This window comes from Gekko japonicus, unplaced genomic scaffold (genome assembly GCF_001447785.1).
Source record: "Gekko japonicus isolate JY-2015 unplaced genomic scaffold, Gekko_japonicus_V1.1 scaffold2912, whole genome shotgun sequence".
NCBI lineage: Eukaryota > Metazoa > Chordata > Lepidosauria > Squamata > Gekkonidae > Gekko > Gekko japonicus.
In genome coordinates, this window is record NW_015176064.1 from 99,031 (window position 1) to 116,118 (window position 17,088).

The window sequence follows — 17,088 nt, forward strand, 5'->3', positions numbered from 1 at the left end:
ATGGCCCCCCGGCACTGAGTATTTTCATAGGGAGAGACCAATCCCCTTGGTCCAAACAGCACCCCATCCAGCAGTAGTCACCTGCTTTGTAAGCTCAAGAGCTGCCATTACTGGGGCCCAGAACCGGACTTCCCTGGGGTCGATCCCATGAGCTTCTCCCCCCCCCCCCCCACCCCACTTCCCACCCGGACTGCGCCCATCCCTCTGATGCCTTATCTTGCCGAGGGCCACTGGAATAGCCTGCTGCGGCGTTCAGAGCAGAGACCATTCTGGGATGTCCCTTTTCATTTCTAGCCTGCAACAAAGGAGCTGCCCTTTCACTGAACAGTTCTTCTGCCGGTGACACCAGGACTGCTGCGGTCATGCAAACGAAGATCTCTGGCAGCCAGTTCTTATGTGTAGAAAAACAACAACGTGAGCTAGCTTGTATTTATTTATTTATTCAGGCGTTTCCTCCCTTGCTCTTCTGCCTACCGGGACCGAAAGCAGCGGATCACCTTGCTCTCTCCTCCCCAGCAACACTCCCGCTGGGGAGTCACCAGGCCACCCGGTGGCCGGCCCAAAAGGCCTCCCGTCTTTGTCGCTCCGTGGCTGAGGGGGGATCTGAACAGGAGTCGTCTCCCAGACCCCCCGAGGCCATGCGGCTCTAAGCGTCCCCCCCCCAGCCTGTAAGTGGATTCGAGGGCTCCTCTCCCCTATTCACAAGCCACACCTATATTACGCGGAGAGCCGGGATACTCTGCTCAGCACCAGGACAGTGGAGAATCTTGTCGGCCCTACAGAAGCCCTCCTCCTCATCCTCTGGCCACACTTCGAGCGCTCCATCGTGAGCGCCACACGGGGGGGGCAGCGCTTTGACCCCCTCAGAGTGACCCCTCTCCCGCCTCTCCAGGGCATGAACCTGGCGTACCCAGGAATGGAACTAACCACCGAGCTACCGTTAGGGTTACATACATCCTGAATGTCTTATTTAAAAAGTTTAATTCTGCTTCAACTAATGTTTTAATATATTAGTCTTGTATGGAATTGTTCATGGTTTTATGACTTGTTGCAAGCAATGCTCCTTCCAAGCTGCGGAGTCTTGTGAGCAGAAATTACTACTTTGTGAGCGAGCGATTTGGCCACTGCATCAATGAGTTTGCTCTGGAGCCCTCCTTCCCGAGCGAAGACAAAAACGTGTGAGCCGGAGGCTAAAAAACTGTGAGCTGGCTCACACTAACTCAGCTTAGAGGCAACCCTGGTTGTAAGCTGCCCTGAGCCCACAAAAATAAATAAATAAACGTTAGCCCCAAAAGCCAGAGAAAAATTTACCTTCAAATCCCTGCTTTGAGACCGGAGAAGATCTTGGATATATCCTTTGGGGTCTTTGGAGAAGCTCAGCATGAAATCTCGCTGTATCTTCAGCTGGTTGATGGATTCGATTGTCTCATGAATCTGACCAAGGAAACAAAGTGGGAGTGATTTGCACCTAGTCCCCCAAATCACTACGTAGGTCACGGGGCTGGGGGGCGCCTGCACCCCACCCGTAGAGTGTCCTGTGGGGAAAAGGGTCAGAATCAGTCATTAATTTTACTTCAGTTGTGAGCCCAAAGCTGCTTGTGTTGGTCTCCTCTCCTCCACTTTATCCACACAACAGTCCTGTGAGGTAGGCTAGGCTGAGAATGTGTGACTGGCCCCCAAGGTCACCCAGCGAGCTTCCGTGGCAGGCGTGCGGATTCAGACCTGGGTCTCCCTGGCCCATGGCCTGGTGTTCACTGGCTTAAACTGCCTGGGCTGTCCCACTCTGCCGAGTTTCGCCACATTAGCAAGACAATAAAACACTAGATGTTGTTATTAAAAACTGCTGTAATAAGTAACCCTGTAATAAGTAAAGTAACCCTGTAACAGTTTGCAGAGGCTGGCTTGCTGTCAGAGCCCATGCATGCCATACAGAATATATAATGTTGCCGAACCTGTGGCAGATCTGTTGGAAGGTTTCCCTGCTCAGCCTTCCCTCCGCTTGGTCCAGGGGTCTCCTGCTCAGTCAGCCCACCAGGGTGCTGGACTTCCCTGCCACGTGGACAGCTTTGAGCAAACACAAGCGCGTCTCTGCCCACTGTAAAATCAGGTTTGCCTCCACCTGCAGGGAGCTGAAACTCGTGCCCTGCCTGACGGTTGATTTAAGATTTGGTAGTTGTATATGCAGAGTACATCATGGGAAATGACAGCCTGGATGAATAACAAGCTAGAATTAAGATTGCTGGGGAAAAGATCAACAACCTCAGATATGCAGACGATACCACTCTAATGGCAGAAAGTGAAGAGGACCTAAAGAGCCTCTTGCTCAGGGTGAAAGAGGAGAGTGCAAAAGTGGGCTTGAAGCTCAACATCAAAAAAAACTAATATCATGGCATCCGGCCCCATCGCTCCTTGGCAAATAGAAGGGGAAGTCATGGAAGCAGTGACAGAAGTCATGTTCCTGGGATCCCAGATCACCGCAGACTGTGACAGCAGCCATGAAATTAAAAGACACCTGCTCCTTGGGAGGAAAGCGATGGCGAACCTCAACAGCATGATAAAAAGTAGAGACATCACCCTGCCAACAAAAGTCCGCATGGTCAAAGCAATGGTATTCCCAGTAGTCATGTATGGCTGCGAGAGTTGGACTATAAGGAAGGCCGAGCGCTGAAGAATAGATTCTTTTGAACTATGGTGCTGGAGAAGACTCTTGAGAGTCCCTTGGACTGCAAAAAGATCAAATCAGTCAATCCTAAAAGAAATCAACCCTGACTGTTCCCTGGAAGGCCATAGACTGAAGCTGAAGCTCAAATACTTTGGCCACCAAATGAGAAGGGAGCCCTCACTGGAGAAGAAGACCCCGATACTGGGAAAGACTGAAGGAAAAGGAAGAAGGGGACGGCAAAGGATGAGATGGTTAGACAGTGTTACCGATGCAACGAACATGAAATTAAGCAAACTTCGGAGCACGACGGAAGGCAGGAGGGCCTGGCCTGATGTGGTCCATGGGGTCACGAAGAGTCGGACTCGGCTGTGTGACTGAACAACAACAACAAGTTGTACTGTCCATGTGGATGTAGACATCCTTCCCGACCAGGAGATCTCAGAAGGCCAGAAGGTCCCAGCTGATCAACCTGAGCTCCAGAAAACTGATGCTCCTGTTGGTTTCTTCGTGGACCAGGTCCTTTGTGCCATCTTTCCATGGGAGTGGGCTCCCCACCCACTCTGACTGGCATCCAAAGTCATCATGACCCTGTTTGGTTCTCTGAGAGGGATCTCCTCCAGAAGTCTGGATGGAAACAGCCCGCATTGTAGTTCCTGGATCAGGTCTTCTGGGAGCTTATGCCATTTGTTGTCTATTATGTCCTGGAATGGGAGAAGAAGCCTTTGGAGAGGGAAAGTGTGAAACCTTGCCCATGAAATGACATCCTGACAAGACACCAACATCTTCAAAAGCCTCACCAGGACTACCACATGAGACTGTTGGGTGATCTCCCATATCAACCTCAGGATCTTCTTCCTTCTTTCCTGGGACAAGAAAACTTTGTCCTGAACTGTGTCTCTAGTGAACCCCAGGTGGACAACCCTCTGGGCAAGGAACAAACAACTCTTTCTCCTTTTGATAATGAATGTGTGGCCTTGCAGGCAAGAGATGGTCCGTTCCACATCCTCCATCCCCCGTTGATACAAAGGAGTCCTGTTAAGTCCGTGCTCAACAAAATAGCCAGAGAGTGATTTCAGCAAAACTCAGGTTTATTTCAGCTCAACGATCAACTTCTCTGACACGGTACAACATCTGATAGCCCTAACCAATTTTCATTGCAGTGGTTCGGTATTTAAACATTCCGGGCTAATGTAGCCACTCCTACTATACAATTCTCAACCTATCAGGTTGTTCGCATAATTGCCCAATCACAAGTGTTCCCACCACAGACAGTTCAAATGTGATTGGACACAATTCTTTCGGCGCGAATCCTAGCCGACGTCTGAAGCTTAGCATAGCTTCTCTATGGGATGATTCACACTTCATCCTCATGCATTCAGGGCAGCATCTGAATACATTACAAGTCCTGATTAGGATGTTGTCCAGTTATGGGAAAATCGAAATGAAGAAGAGTTGGTTTTATACCCTGCTATTTACTACCTGAAGGAGTCTGAGAGTAGCGCCCTCAGGTGGGCTGGAACAATCCAGGTGCAGATCCACAGACTGCATCTTTTTGTCCATTTCTTGAAGGTAGATGTCCGGGAGTCGTTGAGTAATTTTTTTTTTCTGAAAAGGGGGCAGTTGGCCAAATAAGTTTGGGAACTTCTGGTCTAATGGATAGTAGTTTGGTGTAGTGGTTAAGTGCGCGGACTCTAATCTGGGAGAACCTGGTTTGATTCCCCACTCCTCCATTTGCATCTGGCTGGATGACCTTGGGCAAGCCATAATTCTGGCACAGCTGTTCTTGAAAAAAGAGCAGTTTCTGTCAAGAGCTCTCTCGGCCCCACCCGCCTCACAGGGTGTCTGTCTGTTGTGGGGAGGGGAAGGGAGAGGAGTTTGTAAGCCGCTCTGAGATTCCTTTGGGTAGTGAAGGGCGGAGTATAAATCCAATCTCTTCTCTTCTCTCTTCTCTAGTCATCATGTGAAAAGGCTCTTTTTGGGGCCTCGCGAGTCCTGGCCCACTAGCCTGTGGAAAGAGGAATTGGGGGTACCAGACTGCTAGGATCACCATCGCCCCTCGGGAGATGTGGTGGGTCGAAAGCTAGAGGAGCGCTTAGGTTCGCAAAAGGAATGGAAACATTTCTTGGCCTTGCTCTCCTTCTTATGCGAGGGCAATGCCTTCTTCTTATCCTCTACCAGGTATCTGTCCATTCCACCCCTGGAGAGGTGAATGCCTCTGAAGGGGGCACTGACCCCCCCGGGCTTGAGAGGAAGGGTCCACTTCCCAGCCGAGGAGCCATGTGTTGCGTCTGACACTGGGTGCCACAGCCCTGGCTGACAACTGAATTGCATCCAGCAGTGCGTCCGTAAAGAAGGCTGCCGCAAGGGCCATCTTCTTTCGCTCGTCTTTAAGCTCCTTGGGGATAACGTTACCTGCCGCTGAGAGGTCGGAGGCCCAAGAGTAGAGTGCCCTGGGGGAAAAGAGAGCTTGCCGCAGAGGCCCTGAGGGTGTGTGTGTGTGTGTGAAGAGACCTCAAGATTCTCACACAGGGATTGATCCATCCTCCTGTCAAGGGTCCCTAGGAAGACCACCCACCCACCTCTGCAGGAATGACGGAGTTCGAACAGAAACTGGCGCTTGGAGCATCCACCACCGGAAGTTTAAAACACTCTGCTGCCCTGGGCACCAGGGAGCAAGATCAAGAGAAGACGGGATGACTGGTCTTGGTCCTCGCCAGAGTTTCCCATTCCGCATTGACCCCCCTCGCTGCAGATAGATGGGAAAGGAATCCCACGGAGGTGGGGGTGGATCCTCCATGGGGAAAGGCTCTGGCCGAACGGGTCTGTCTGGTTGGATCAGGCTGCACTGCCTCCTTTTTGTGGTGAGGAATTTCCAAAATACATAGCACTTTAGGAAGAAATTCAGGAGAAACTTCTGGGAAAAGACGAGCCTGCATAGTCGTTCCTAATGAATCTTCCTCATCCGATAGTTCTCCCTCCTCTTTCAGAGGGGAAGAGTCAGAGAGGTCAGACGCCTCAGAATAAGGGTCCATCAAGACTAAGAGAGTTAGAGCTCTAGTGGATGGTCTATTGTTATAGGCCTCTTTGAATGTGGGGGTGAAAGTCCCCCCCCTTCTTCCAGCACCAGAACTGTGGGGGGGGGGCGTCGTCTTGCTCTCTGATCCCCTTCCGCATTTCTCCCTCGATCCAAGCTAAACGTTTGGCCCCCGGGGCACTGACCCGGCAGATCCAGAGCAGGTGTTTCTCTGCCTGCTCCGATTCAAGAAGGGGACCTTGAGCAGAGGTAGGGGAGGGGGACGAGGTGGGGGGGGGTTCTTCAGGCTCGAGGCCAAACCCTCCTCAGGCGCACACTCAGAAAGACCCACTTGAGCCGCCACTGGGGAAATTTCCTGCCTTTTCTTCTGAATGGGGGAGAAGGAGCTGAGAACCTCTTGTTTCCTTGGAAAGGAAAAACCTCGCCTTACTAGGATTCAGGAGCTTGGCTGGAGGAAGCCACTGCTGACAACAAACTGCTGCGTGGTAGGCCCGGCTGGCCCGGCCAGCCTCCAAAAGGCCACTGAGGGAAGCGGGTTGAAAGAGCGACCGGGGAAGCCCCTGGGCCGAAGGCTGGAGCCCCCCCCTCCTGTGGCTTGCCTCTCCCCCGAGGATCCTCTAGCGGTGTGGGGCTAGGGCTCACCGTGGTGACACCCCATGGAGGCCCCCTTCCAGAGAGTTGTTCCCCCTTGGCCTTCCTTACTCACGAGTAGGAGCCAAAGATGGGGGGTGCCTCCCTGAGGGGATTAAGAAGGCAGTCATCTCCCAGCCCCTAAACCGCTGCCCCAAGGTCAGGGAAGGAGGGGAAGGAGACTGACAGACAAGCAAGCAATCAAAAGAGAAGGAAGGCGGGGAATCCCCCGCGGTGCTCTGAAGGGGCACGGCCAGCAACACCTGACTACCCTGCAGGGAGGGCCAAGACTGGGGCCCGGGAGAGACGCCACTCCCGCTCAGGAATCGAAAGGTCAGGGGCCCCACCTGCCCCCAGGGAGGAGCTCCTCCCCACACGTCTCAGGCAGCCCCACACTGGACCAGTGGAGAACCGGGGCTATGCCAAAATGCCTCCCAACTGTGCCGTGGGCAAGGGGGGAGGGGTGGAGCGTTTGCCTCTTGGCCTGGGGACACGGGGGGGGGGGCGCTGCTCCTCGGCAACCTCCTCCCTCTTAAGATGCCACCCCTCAGCTCTGGCTTCAGATATTGTCATGCCATAAAATCTCATCAGCCACAGGAAGGCTCCTGGCCAAGACCAAACCAACCAGGGAAGGGCAGGAAGGACAGTGAGGACCCAGCACAGGTGTCAACACAGGAGTGTCCATGCAGGTGAGCAGGAGAGCTCCTGGGAAGCCCTCCCCCCCGTCTGGAGTGAGTGAGTTCCCCCCCTGCCTCAAAGTGAACCAGAGAGGCCTGAGGAACCTTCTCCCGCTCCCCCTAGAGCAGTGGTGGCGAACCTATGGCACGGGTGCCAGAGGTGGCACTCAGAGCCCTCTCCGTGGGCACGCGTGCCATCGCCCCAGCCAGGCCCAGACCATCGTTAGAGTGTCGAATTCTCTGCCAAATAATTTTAAGTCAATGAAAGCGTTTGGGATTGCTTCCCTTACTTTGTTTGGATCCTCTTAAGTTAATGTATGGGTGTTTTTTTCTAAAGCAAAACCTCAGTAGTCAGGGTAAATGGCCGTGTTGGCACTTTGCGACCAATAAGTGGGTTTTGGGTCGCAGTTTGGGCCCTCGGTCTCTCAAAGGTTCGCCATCCCTGCCCTAAAGGGATGGCTGCTGGATTTGGAGACACGCTGAGCCAGTTGACGGAGGACAGTTCTCTGGCTGGTTCTTTGAGCCCCACTCTGCTTGCCCCAGTTCCCTGGGGCATCTGACAGGCCACTGCTGGAAACGGGGTGCCGGACGAGACAGTCCAGTGGTCGGATCCGGCATGGCTACACCCATATCCTTACGGATCAGAGCCAGCGCCCCCACTCCCTCCCCTTCTGGCCCGCTCCACCGGCACTCTGCAGGGTTGGCAGCCTCAGCCCCCAAGAGTCCCGGCTGGCCGGCCGGCCGGCCTCCCCCGAGTACCTTGTTGTCCAGGGCGGTGATCTCCTGCTGATTGGCTGTGGAGAGGAGAAAACTGCTCATCTGGCCTTTCAAGGGGTCCTCCACTTCCACGTCGATGTCATAGCAGGCCGTCTTCTTCTGGTCATTGGGGTCCACACTGGGTGAGGAGGGGATAAAGCAAAGGGCTTCCAGAGCCACCAGCCACACCGGAGACACGCGGGTCCGCAGAGGGCAACCCCAGACCCAAGAGGCACACCAGGAAGCGGCCTCCAGAGGCAGCCCCCGCCGCCTCTTCGGATACTTGGGAGGCTGGTCTTGTAACCCCCAAACCCCCCAAACAAAGGAGTGACTGTCCGCAGACGGAGCCTGCCGGCCACAGCCGATGCGCTCAAGAGGAGTTACATCCCACTCTCCTCCTGGCAGAACAGGGACTGTTTGGGTGCCAAACCAAGCTGGCAAAAGGGCACTTTTGGCTGCTGTGTTTACTGGGTTTCCCACCAGAAGGGCAGGATTCAACAGAACTTCCCAGCTCTTAACATGGCCTTTCATCGGTAAAGCCAAACCATCCAAGGAGGGTGGTAGCCCTGTTGGAAAAGGCAGTGTCTGGTGCACCAGGAAGGAGGGGAAAGGCCGAGGGGGGGGGGGCAGCTGGAAAGGACAGTGTGGGGGGGGGGGCAGCAGCACCTTCTCTCTCCTGTCAAGTGTCATTCCTTGTCCGTCTCCAGACTGCTCCTCTTAGGGCAGTTTCTTCTTCCTTCTCAGAAGTTCTTCATCCAGTCATCTCACCCTCTCTTCTCTCAGCCAGAGACGTAGTTCTGTCTCTCCTCTTTCCTATCAAGTATGCTGGTTCCTAAGTAAGTCTTCATCTACTCTTTCATCAGGCTGTGCCCTGCTGCTGTGTTAAGTACTCTGCCCACAGGGCTTATGGCTGCCCAGATTAAGCACATCTCTGATTAAGGGTTGAAAGATTGCCGGAGGCTCTTGGCGCGAGCAGGAGAGGAGAAAGGAGCAAAGATGGCGACCTCCTGCAGGGCCCAGCAGGGCCACTGGATAGAGAGGAGGATGAAGAGCAACTGTCCGACCTAGAGAGGAAGGGTGAAGACTCACCTCATCGAAAAAGGGCTTGTGGGCTGCTATTCAGACGGGCTGTCCAGCCGATGAGGCAGAGCAGCAGGGCACATGGAAGGCCAAGAGGGACTAGGCAAGAAGTGCTCTATGATCACTAGTTTAACAGACAGGCAGGTTGTTAGGTACTGAACCTAAGTCAGCCCTCAAGGTGTACCTGGAACCGGTTGAGCTAGCTACTCTAGAACAATAGCTTACCAGGGTCCTGGAGTAGACCAATAGATAAGTAGTGTAATGTAAATAGCCTATCCATGGGAGTGGGGGTGTGTGGGGTGTGGTGTTTGCATGCTTTATAAGCAGGGCTCAAACACTGCTGGGAGTCCTTGTCGTGTTCCTGAAATCACTAAATAGACTAGAGCTGATCACTGCAATACGTCCAGAACCCAGTATTTAACACAGGTATTATGAGTCATTAAGATGTCAACTGCTAAGCCTGTTTGGGTTAGGGTTAGTAATTGAGAACTGCTGGAAAAGAAATTGCAGATGAGGATATGCTTCTGTTAAATTTAATCAGCCTGCCAGAATCATATGAAAATACACTGTCTTGAATTGAATCTAGGAATGATTTGTCCCTCCAAAGCATTATCAATCGACTTGAGGAGGACTATGATGCACAGGTATTAAGGAGAGCAAAGAGTAGCCAAGTGCGGGGAGGGCGGGGTAAAAATGCTTAAATAAAATTTTAAAAAAATTGAATATAAACAACGAAGGAGAGAAAATTTGTCACCTTTGTGGGAATTAAGGCCACATTAAGAGTAACTGTTCTACCGCTATGTAGAGGAAAGCTGTTCCCAAAGCAGCAAAGCGGGGAGGGTGGAACAGCGAGGAAGCTCAAATCAGATTTAAGCAGCCAATAAAGAAATAAGAACATAAGAACATAAGAGAGAAGCCAGTGCTGGATCAGGCCAGTGGCTCGTCCAGTCCAACACTCTGTCACACACAGTGGCCAAAAATACCAGGGGCCATCAGGAGGTCCAGCAGTGGGGCCAGGAGGACTCTAGAAGCCCTCCCACTGTTGCCCCCCCTAAGCACCAAGAATACAGAGCATCACAGAGCTCTGTATTATTTTTTATTAACAGCAGGAGCCACAAAAAGTGATATACGGTTTATTGATTCCGGGACCATGGCCCACATGTGTGCTGATAAAGCATTTTTTGAAACATTAGATGAGCAAATGCGAGAGAAATTAAGTGTTGCAGATGGACGCCCGGAACTGGCTGAAGGCGCTGGCTCCGGGACAATAAAATGCAAGCTCCCAAATGGAGACACCCAAGAGGTCCTTGTTACAAACTGTCTTTACATCCAAAGCTAGTGAACAACTGGCAAAGCAAGGAATGATAGCAAGAATGCCTGCAAAAGAAGCAGAAGAATGGAGAAAAGCTGCAGAAGAAGAGACTGAGTCTCTGATCAAGAGCCAAACATGGACACTTACAGAAGTGCCTCCAGGGCGCTGTCTCGCAGCTCACCCCCCCTCTGGCCGACATCGGCGCAGGCTCGCACCGTCGGTGGGCGGCACCTCCTCCTCACCCCACCGCCCCACGCTTGGGATGGAGCAGCTGCAGTGGCAGAGGAGGCAGAGGAGGGACGGGGAGCTGCGCTTTCTCTCCGGGCGCTGTCTCGCTGCCGGAGCAGGGGGGGCTGAGCGGCGAGACAGCCCCCGGAGAGAAAGCGCAGCTCCCCGTCCCTCCTCTGCCTCCTCTGCCACTGCAGCTGCTCCATCCCAAGCGTGGGGCGGTGGGGTGAGGAGGAGGTGCCGCCCACCGACGGTGCGAGCCTGCGCCGATGTCGGCCAGAGGGGGGGTGAGCTGCGAGACAGCGCCCTGGAGGCACTTCTGTAAGTGTCCATGTTTGGCTCTTGATCAGAGACTCAGTCTCTTCTTCTGCAGCTTTTCTCCATTCTTCTGCTTCTTTTGCAGGCATTCTTGCTATCATTCCTTGCTTTGCCAGTTGTTCACTAGCTTTGGATGTAAAGACAGTTTGTAACAAGGACCTCTTGGGTGTCTCCATTTGGGAGCTTGCATTTTATTGTCCCGGAGCCAGCGCCTTCAGCCAGTTCCGGGCGTCCATCTGCAACACTTAATTTCTCTCGCATTTGCTCATCTAATGTTTCAAAAAATGCTTTATCAGCACACATGTGGGCCATGGTCCCGGAATCAATAAACCGTATATCACTTTTTGTGGCTCCTGCTGTTAATAAAAAATAATACAGAGCTCGCTCTAACTGTCAGGAAGTTCTTCCTAATGTTTAGCTGAAAACTCTTCTGATTTAATTTCACCCCGTTGGTTCTGGTCTAACCTTCTGGGGTAACAGAAAACAACTCCGTGCAATCCTCTCTATGACAGCCCTTCAAGTACTTGAAGATGGTTATCGTATCACCTCTCTGTTGTCTCCTCTCCAGGCTAAACAGACCCAGCTCCTTCAACGTTTCCTCTGAGGACTTGGTCTCCAGACCACTCCCCATCTTCATTGCCCTCCTCTGGACACGTTTCAGCTTGTCTATATCCTTCTTAAATTGTGGTGCCCACAAATGAACGCAATACTCAGAAGACGGAAGCTATCTTCTCAACCAAAAGCAAAAAAATCCTAGAATTTCTGGACCACATGAATATGGAAGGAGCTAAGCCAGCAAGCACTCCTATGGAAATGTACGACCTGAACCAGCAAGGAAGTAGTGAACTTCTGCCTGACAACAAGCAAAACGCAGAAGGAATTGGAAGACTGCTGTACATAAGCGCTTTGACGCATCCTGCGATCACAGCAGCTATGGGCATATTATGCAGAAAGATGGAATTGCCAAGCAAAAGGGATTGCAATGTAGACAAAAGACTTACTGCACTGCACATCTGAAACTAAAGTTGCCAAAAAGTGACAATCCCAGACTGGTGGGATACATGGATGCAGACAGAAAGGTGGGATACATGGACAGAAAGTCAACTAGCGGGCACTTATTCTTCTATGGCAGTGGAGCAGTCACCTGGAGCAGGAAGCAAGAAACAGTAGCTGTGTCCTCAACTGAAGTTGTATATATATCCGCAGCAGAAGCGTGCAGACAACTGAAATGGATACTGCAACTAATGCAAGACTTTGGAATAGATGAACGCAAACCAGTAGAACTCTTTGAAGACAACCAAGGGTGCTGCACAGATGGAGAAGATCAACTCAAGAACTAAACACATGGATGCGAAGCATCACCTAGTAAGAAACATGCAAGAAGTGCTTCAGATGAAATGACTGCAGACGCACTCACCAAGCCACTTTCTCAAGAGAAGTCTGAAAGTCTATGTATGAAGATGAATCTTGTGGACTTTGTTCACTAGACCTTGAGAAGGGGTGTTGGAAAAGGCAACGTCTGATGTGCAAAGAAGAAGAGGAGAAGACCCTGAAGGGGGCGGCAAGAAGACAGTCAGAGAGGATAGTGTGTGGGGGGGGGGGGGGACAGCAGCATCTTCTCTCTCCTGTCAAGTCTCATTTCTTGTCCGTCTCCAGATTGCTCCTCTCAGGGCAATTCAGTCTTCTTACCCTCTCTCTCAGCAAGAGAGGTAGTTAGGAACCTCTCTCTGTCTCTCCTCTTTCCTATCATTAGCTCCTAAACAATCCTTTATCTGCACCGCTGCGGTGTGTTAATTACTCTGCCAACAAGCACAGCTCCCTTCAGAATCTCAGCCTTCCGTGTCCACATCACCTCCATACCAGGATCAAGCTTCAGCACTCAGACATTCAACCACAGCTTCTAGGTGCAGTCCTAACTCAGAGACGGTTGCTTTTGGGGACTCATTCCATGTGATGCATAGCTGGGCATACTGTGGCCTTCCACAGTTGTTAAACAACACTGGTGACCAGGCTGAGCCCTGCAGCGCTCTGAGGGAGAGCTCCCACAATGCTGAAGTAGCATAATCGATAACCACTTTCTGCAGATGGTGCACCATTTTAGTGCCATAGGGGAGGGACTCTGTAGCTGAGTGATAGAGTGTCTGCTTGGCATGCAGAAGGTCCCAGGCTCAATCCCCGGCAGCATCTCCAGTTAAAACAGGTAATAGGCGATGTGAAGGACCTCCCACCTGAGACCCTGGAGAGCCACTGCCAGTCTGACTTTGATGAACCAATGGCCTGATTGAGTATGCTTCATGTGTTCATAGCTATGCCATAGTACTGAAAGCAACTGATAAACCCAGGAAGATGAAGATGAAGAAGCACGGCCTTGGTCTACTTACAGATGGAGACTGTCCACCAGAGCAACCAAGGCCATGTCTGTGCTACAACCAGAGTCAAAGGCAGATGAGCAATCCAGAAAACCCTGCTCTGCTAACACACATTCAAGTACTTTCCCCGCAAAAGACGGATGAGAAACTGTCCAGAATCTCTTTGTTTAATGAAGGTTTCTTAATTACTGGATGAATCAGTGCCTCTTTCAGAGTCCTGGGGAATCTCCTTCTATCAAAGAAATATTGGATCACCTTGCCTGTTCCTAGACTCCCCACTTTCTGGACCAGCCGGGAGGGGCAGGGATCGAACCACGTGGGCAGTTTCTGGTGGGTGGCCACGACAGTCTCTGCAGAAGCAGAACAACATCTGGAGACCAGGAGCACCTTTAAAGAACAACGACATCTCCCAGCGAACCAGCTTGGGTGAGTCAAAGCTCACTTGGGCCAGTTATCTGACCAAGTGAGCTCTGACTCACAAAAACATGTGCCCTGGGAAATTCTGTTGGTCTTTAAGGTGCTACAGACTCACTTTTTTAAAAAAAACCTACCTACGGTGACAACATCCAGAATCCCGTCTACAGTGTACAGGGAGACCGAGTGGAAAGAATAAAAAAGAAAAAGAAAGGACAAGATGGCGTTCCAGAACCTCTGCTGCCTGACCAGCTTGTAAACTGGCCCCCAAATCAGCAAAGACACATGCAGAGGGGTCACCACTCAAAGCCCGCTGGCCAGTGGCTTGGAGCTGCAGGAGACCAGGCAACCCCTCCCCCCCACACACACACGCTTTGCCAGCCACCATTCAGCTGCTGCGATGGGAGCCTAGGAGCAAGCCGCCGCCGCCACCTCACAGGCCTTCGGGTGAGCTCCATCCCGAGAGGAGCCCCCCTGACACCTTCCCTCTCTCCGAAGGGCCCGCCGCTCTGAGCGGAACGGAGGGGCCGGCTGCTAAGCAGACAACCGTGACGACCCCTGAGCTTGGCTGGGGAAGACTGCTGGAGGAGTTGGGGGCGGCAACGGTCCCAGCCCTTCCTCGGCCCTTTTGGCTGTCCCACGGCAACCCTACCACCTTTCTCCACACTGAACCGAGGTCGGTCTGCTCCCTCCGAGCTCCACCGTGGTGCTGCTGAAAGAGCAGGACGCTTCCTGGATGCTGGGCAGGAACGGGGCATGCCTGCGCCTCAGTCCTTCCCCTCCGCTTAGCGGGGGGCATGCCCAAGGTGGGGAGGGGGAGGGGCTCCTCTGCCCAGGCAGCCCGAGGGGGTCTGGGGGCAGCCCTGCCCGATGACGCCAGCTGCTGTCTCCCGGGGCCCAGGAGCAGCTGCTGCCGGGACCACCTGGCAGGGCTCGGTGCAAGAGCGGGGCGGCGGCCTCCCCATGAGCAGTGGCGGTGGGCAGGGGCAGGCCTGCGAGAGGAGCTCGCCCGTGCCGAGGCAGGAGTGGCCTACCTGATGACGTGGTTGATGACAATGGGGTCTGGTGGCAGCAGCAGGTTGGTGAGTCTCTGGGGGATTTCAGAAAACTTGAGCCGGGGGCAGTCAAAGATCTGGAAGGGGGGAAAGAGAGAGAGAGGGGAGGGCCTGGCATCAGGAGGCAGCCGACAGTGGGAAGGAGGAGGCACCTGAATCGCCCGCCGTCCCTCACTTGACCCTCTCGGAGGCCGCCCTGCACAGTGGAGGCAAAAGACAGAGCGATGGCCAGGAAAAAGGACTCTGGGCCAGGCTCTCTTTGGGACAGAAGTGAGGGCGAACTGATTTCCCAGGAGGTGGCGGTGGGCGGGGAGCAGGGAGGCCTTGTGGTCGGGTAACCCAAGGAAGGCCTGGTAAATTATGGCGAGAGTTAAAAGGCAAAGACTTCAGCACATAAACGGTTTTGCTCCTCTTCTTCACCCACAGGGGACAGAGACCCTCTCTTGGCAATATGCTGGCTAGGAAACCTCGGTGAGGGTGCCTCTGCGTGGTGCTCCACAGGCCTGGAGGTCTGGCATGAAAACAGGCAATCGGGCTGGATCCTCCCCCCCACACACACACACTCAGCGACTATCTGGCTTTTGAACGGGGGTTTGGGTCATGTAAAGGCCAACTTGCAAGGCTGGGCTCCAAAGCAAGAGGGCTCCCCCAGGCTGTAGCAAAACCAGCGGCCCCACACTCCCCGAGGCCCTGCAGGAGCGCTCTGCGGCTGCTTCTGCAAAGGCTTTCCTGGAGGGAGAGCAGCGGGCTCTCCTCTCTTCTCTGCCCCTCAAGCCACGTATGTCTGGGGAAAGCCGACATCCCTTGGGGTGAAACAAGCCGGCCACCCGCGCTGGTTCCTTCTGCGCCTCAGGAGGAGAGGAGGCAGGTGACGTTAGAGAGCAGGAGCCCCGGAGGCACCCCGGAGGAGGAGGAAGAGGGCTGTGAGGCGGCCAAGGCTGGGTCGGGGCGAAGGGCAAGAGGGCAGCCAGGACGGACGCTGAGATACGGCCCCTCCCACACGGGCGGACCTCCCCACTGAGGGCCTGAGGGATTCTTGCTACCCATCGTCCTGGAACACCCACACGAGGGGCCCCCCCGCCACGCACCTCGAGAACAGGGCTGCTGCTGCCGCCGGAGGCCGAGCAGGAAGTCCGGTGGGCCGGGGGGGGGCGCTGAGGGAGCCCTGGCGTGACGGGGGGGGAGGGGGGGATCAGGGGGCTTCACCTGCTGGAAGTACTTGTCACAGTTGATGTACTCCTTGTCGTGGGAGTCTTGCAACTTGTTGGTCTTGATGTACTGCCACAGCGCCTGGATGATGGCGGAGCGTGTCTGCGTGTGGATCCCCAGCAGGCGAGCCAAGCGGGGGTCCAGCTTAAATTGTGGTGGCTGCGGGAGAACGAGAAAGAGGCCCGGCACTGTCAGGACGGGCTCTTGCGTGTGCCTCGCGCCACCTCTGTGCAGCATCCGACCAGCAGACCCCCTCCAGCCTGGTGAGCAGACTTCAGCAACTGTACGGTGCCCCGTTTGACCAAACAAAACACCGCCCCCCTCCCCACCGCCCACCGTTTGTTTTCAAGCCGGAGCTCGGCGGGGGCGGAGGGGGGATGAATGTGCTGTACGACAATGTCACAGGCGCCCAGCCCATCAGTGTCCCACCGACTGGATCCGAGACAAGGAGCCCCCGGGATCCTGATCCTGCAAAGGGCACTGGCAAAGGGGGGGGGGAGCAGGACCTCCTCTCTCCAGGCATGTTCGGCCTCTCCAGAAAGAGGGGCATCCCAGGCCAGAGGACACGAGGCAACGCCAGAGGGAGGTGTCAAGCCTGGCTGGGCGGAAGGAGGCGCCTCCCTGGGCGGGGGCGGTGCGCACGTGCATTTAACAAGGGAACGCACCCATACCGGCCTCCGACAGCCCCTCGTTTATCACCAAAGGGGTTCTTGAGATTGCCTCCTGGCACCCGGAGAAGACTTCAGCGAGGCTGGGCCAGCCCCTGACCACAAAGGGGCACCTATTGGTCCACTCCAACATGCCCACTGATGCACGACCGCACCCTTCCTCCCTCCCTCCGCTTCAGTCTCCCCCTCAGCAGGCTGGGGGGGGGGAGAGCCCAGTGGCTTGCAGAGGGAGGTTGGGAGGAGGGCAGGATCGTAGCCCTGCTCAGAGTTAAGGCTGCTTCCCCTGGGAGGTTCTTCTCGGCTTCACCGACCAAACTGCAGCACCCGCAGCGCTGGGGTCTCTCGCACTCCCCAGTCATCCCCAAACCTGGTTCTGCCTGGCCTCAGCCAGGCCACCGGGCGTGTTTTGCAAGGTTCAGCGACCACTGGCCCCACTCCCTTCTCCTCAGCCTCCGCAGCCCCAAGAGCTTGACGCTGGACGGCATTTGTTTTTAAAAGTGGGTAACATCTGGGATCGCAACACCACTATAACGATCTAGTGCATCCGTGTACAACCTCCTCTTAATTCCCACCTTTGGTTTTACAGGAAAAAGGCAGATCTTTGCAACAAAAGAAGTTTACATTTAAAAAATAATAAAGCTGGGAATTCAGAGACCTTCTGCATTTCTGAACTAGA

The 17,088-nt window shown here is 54.0% G+C and overlaps 1 protein-coding gene across 1 annotated transcript in view; it reads right to left on the minus strand.

Moving 5' to 3' along the window:
- SMARCD3 (SWI/SNF related, matrix associated, actin dependent regulator of chromatin, subfamily d, member 3) overlaps positions 1-17,088 on the minus strand; it is an 87,158-nt gene that overhangs the window by 7,240 nt on the left and 62,830 nt on the right. Inside the window, exons 8-11 of the mRNA XM_015426709.1 lie at positions 15,742-15,903; positions 14,515-14,612; positions 7,763-7,898; positions 1,312-1,434 (exon numbers count right to left, since the gene is read on the minus strand). Coding sequence (XP_015282195.1) covers positions 1,312-1,434; positions 7,763-7,898; positions 14,515-14,612; positions 15,742-15,903 — 519 coding nt within the window. The remainder of the gene's footprint in view (positions 1-1,311; positions 1,435-7,762; positions 7,899-14,514; positions 14,613-15,741; positions 15,904-17,088) is intronic.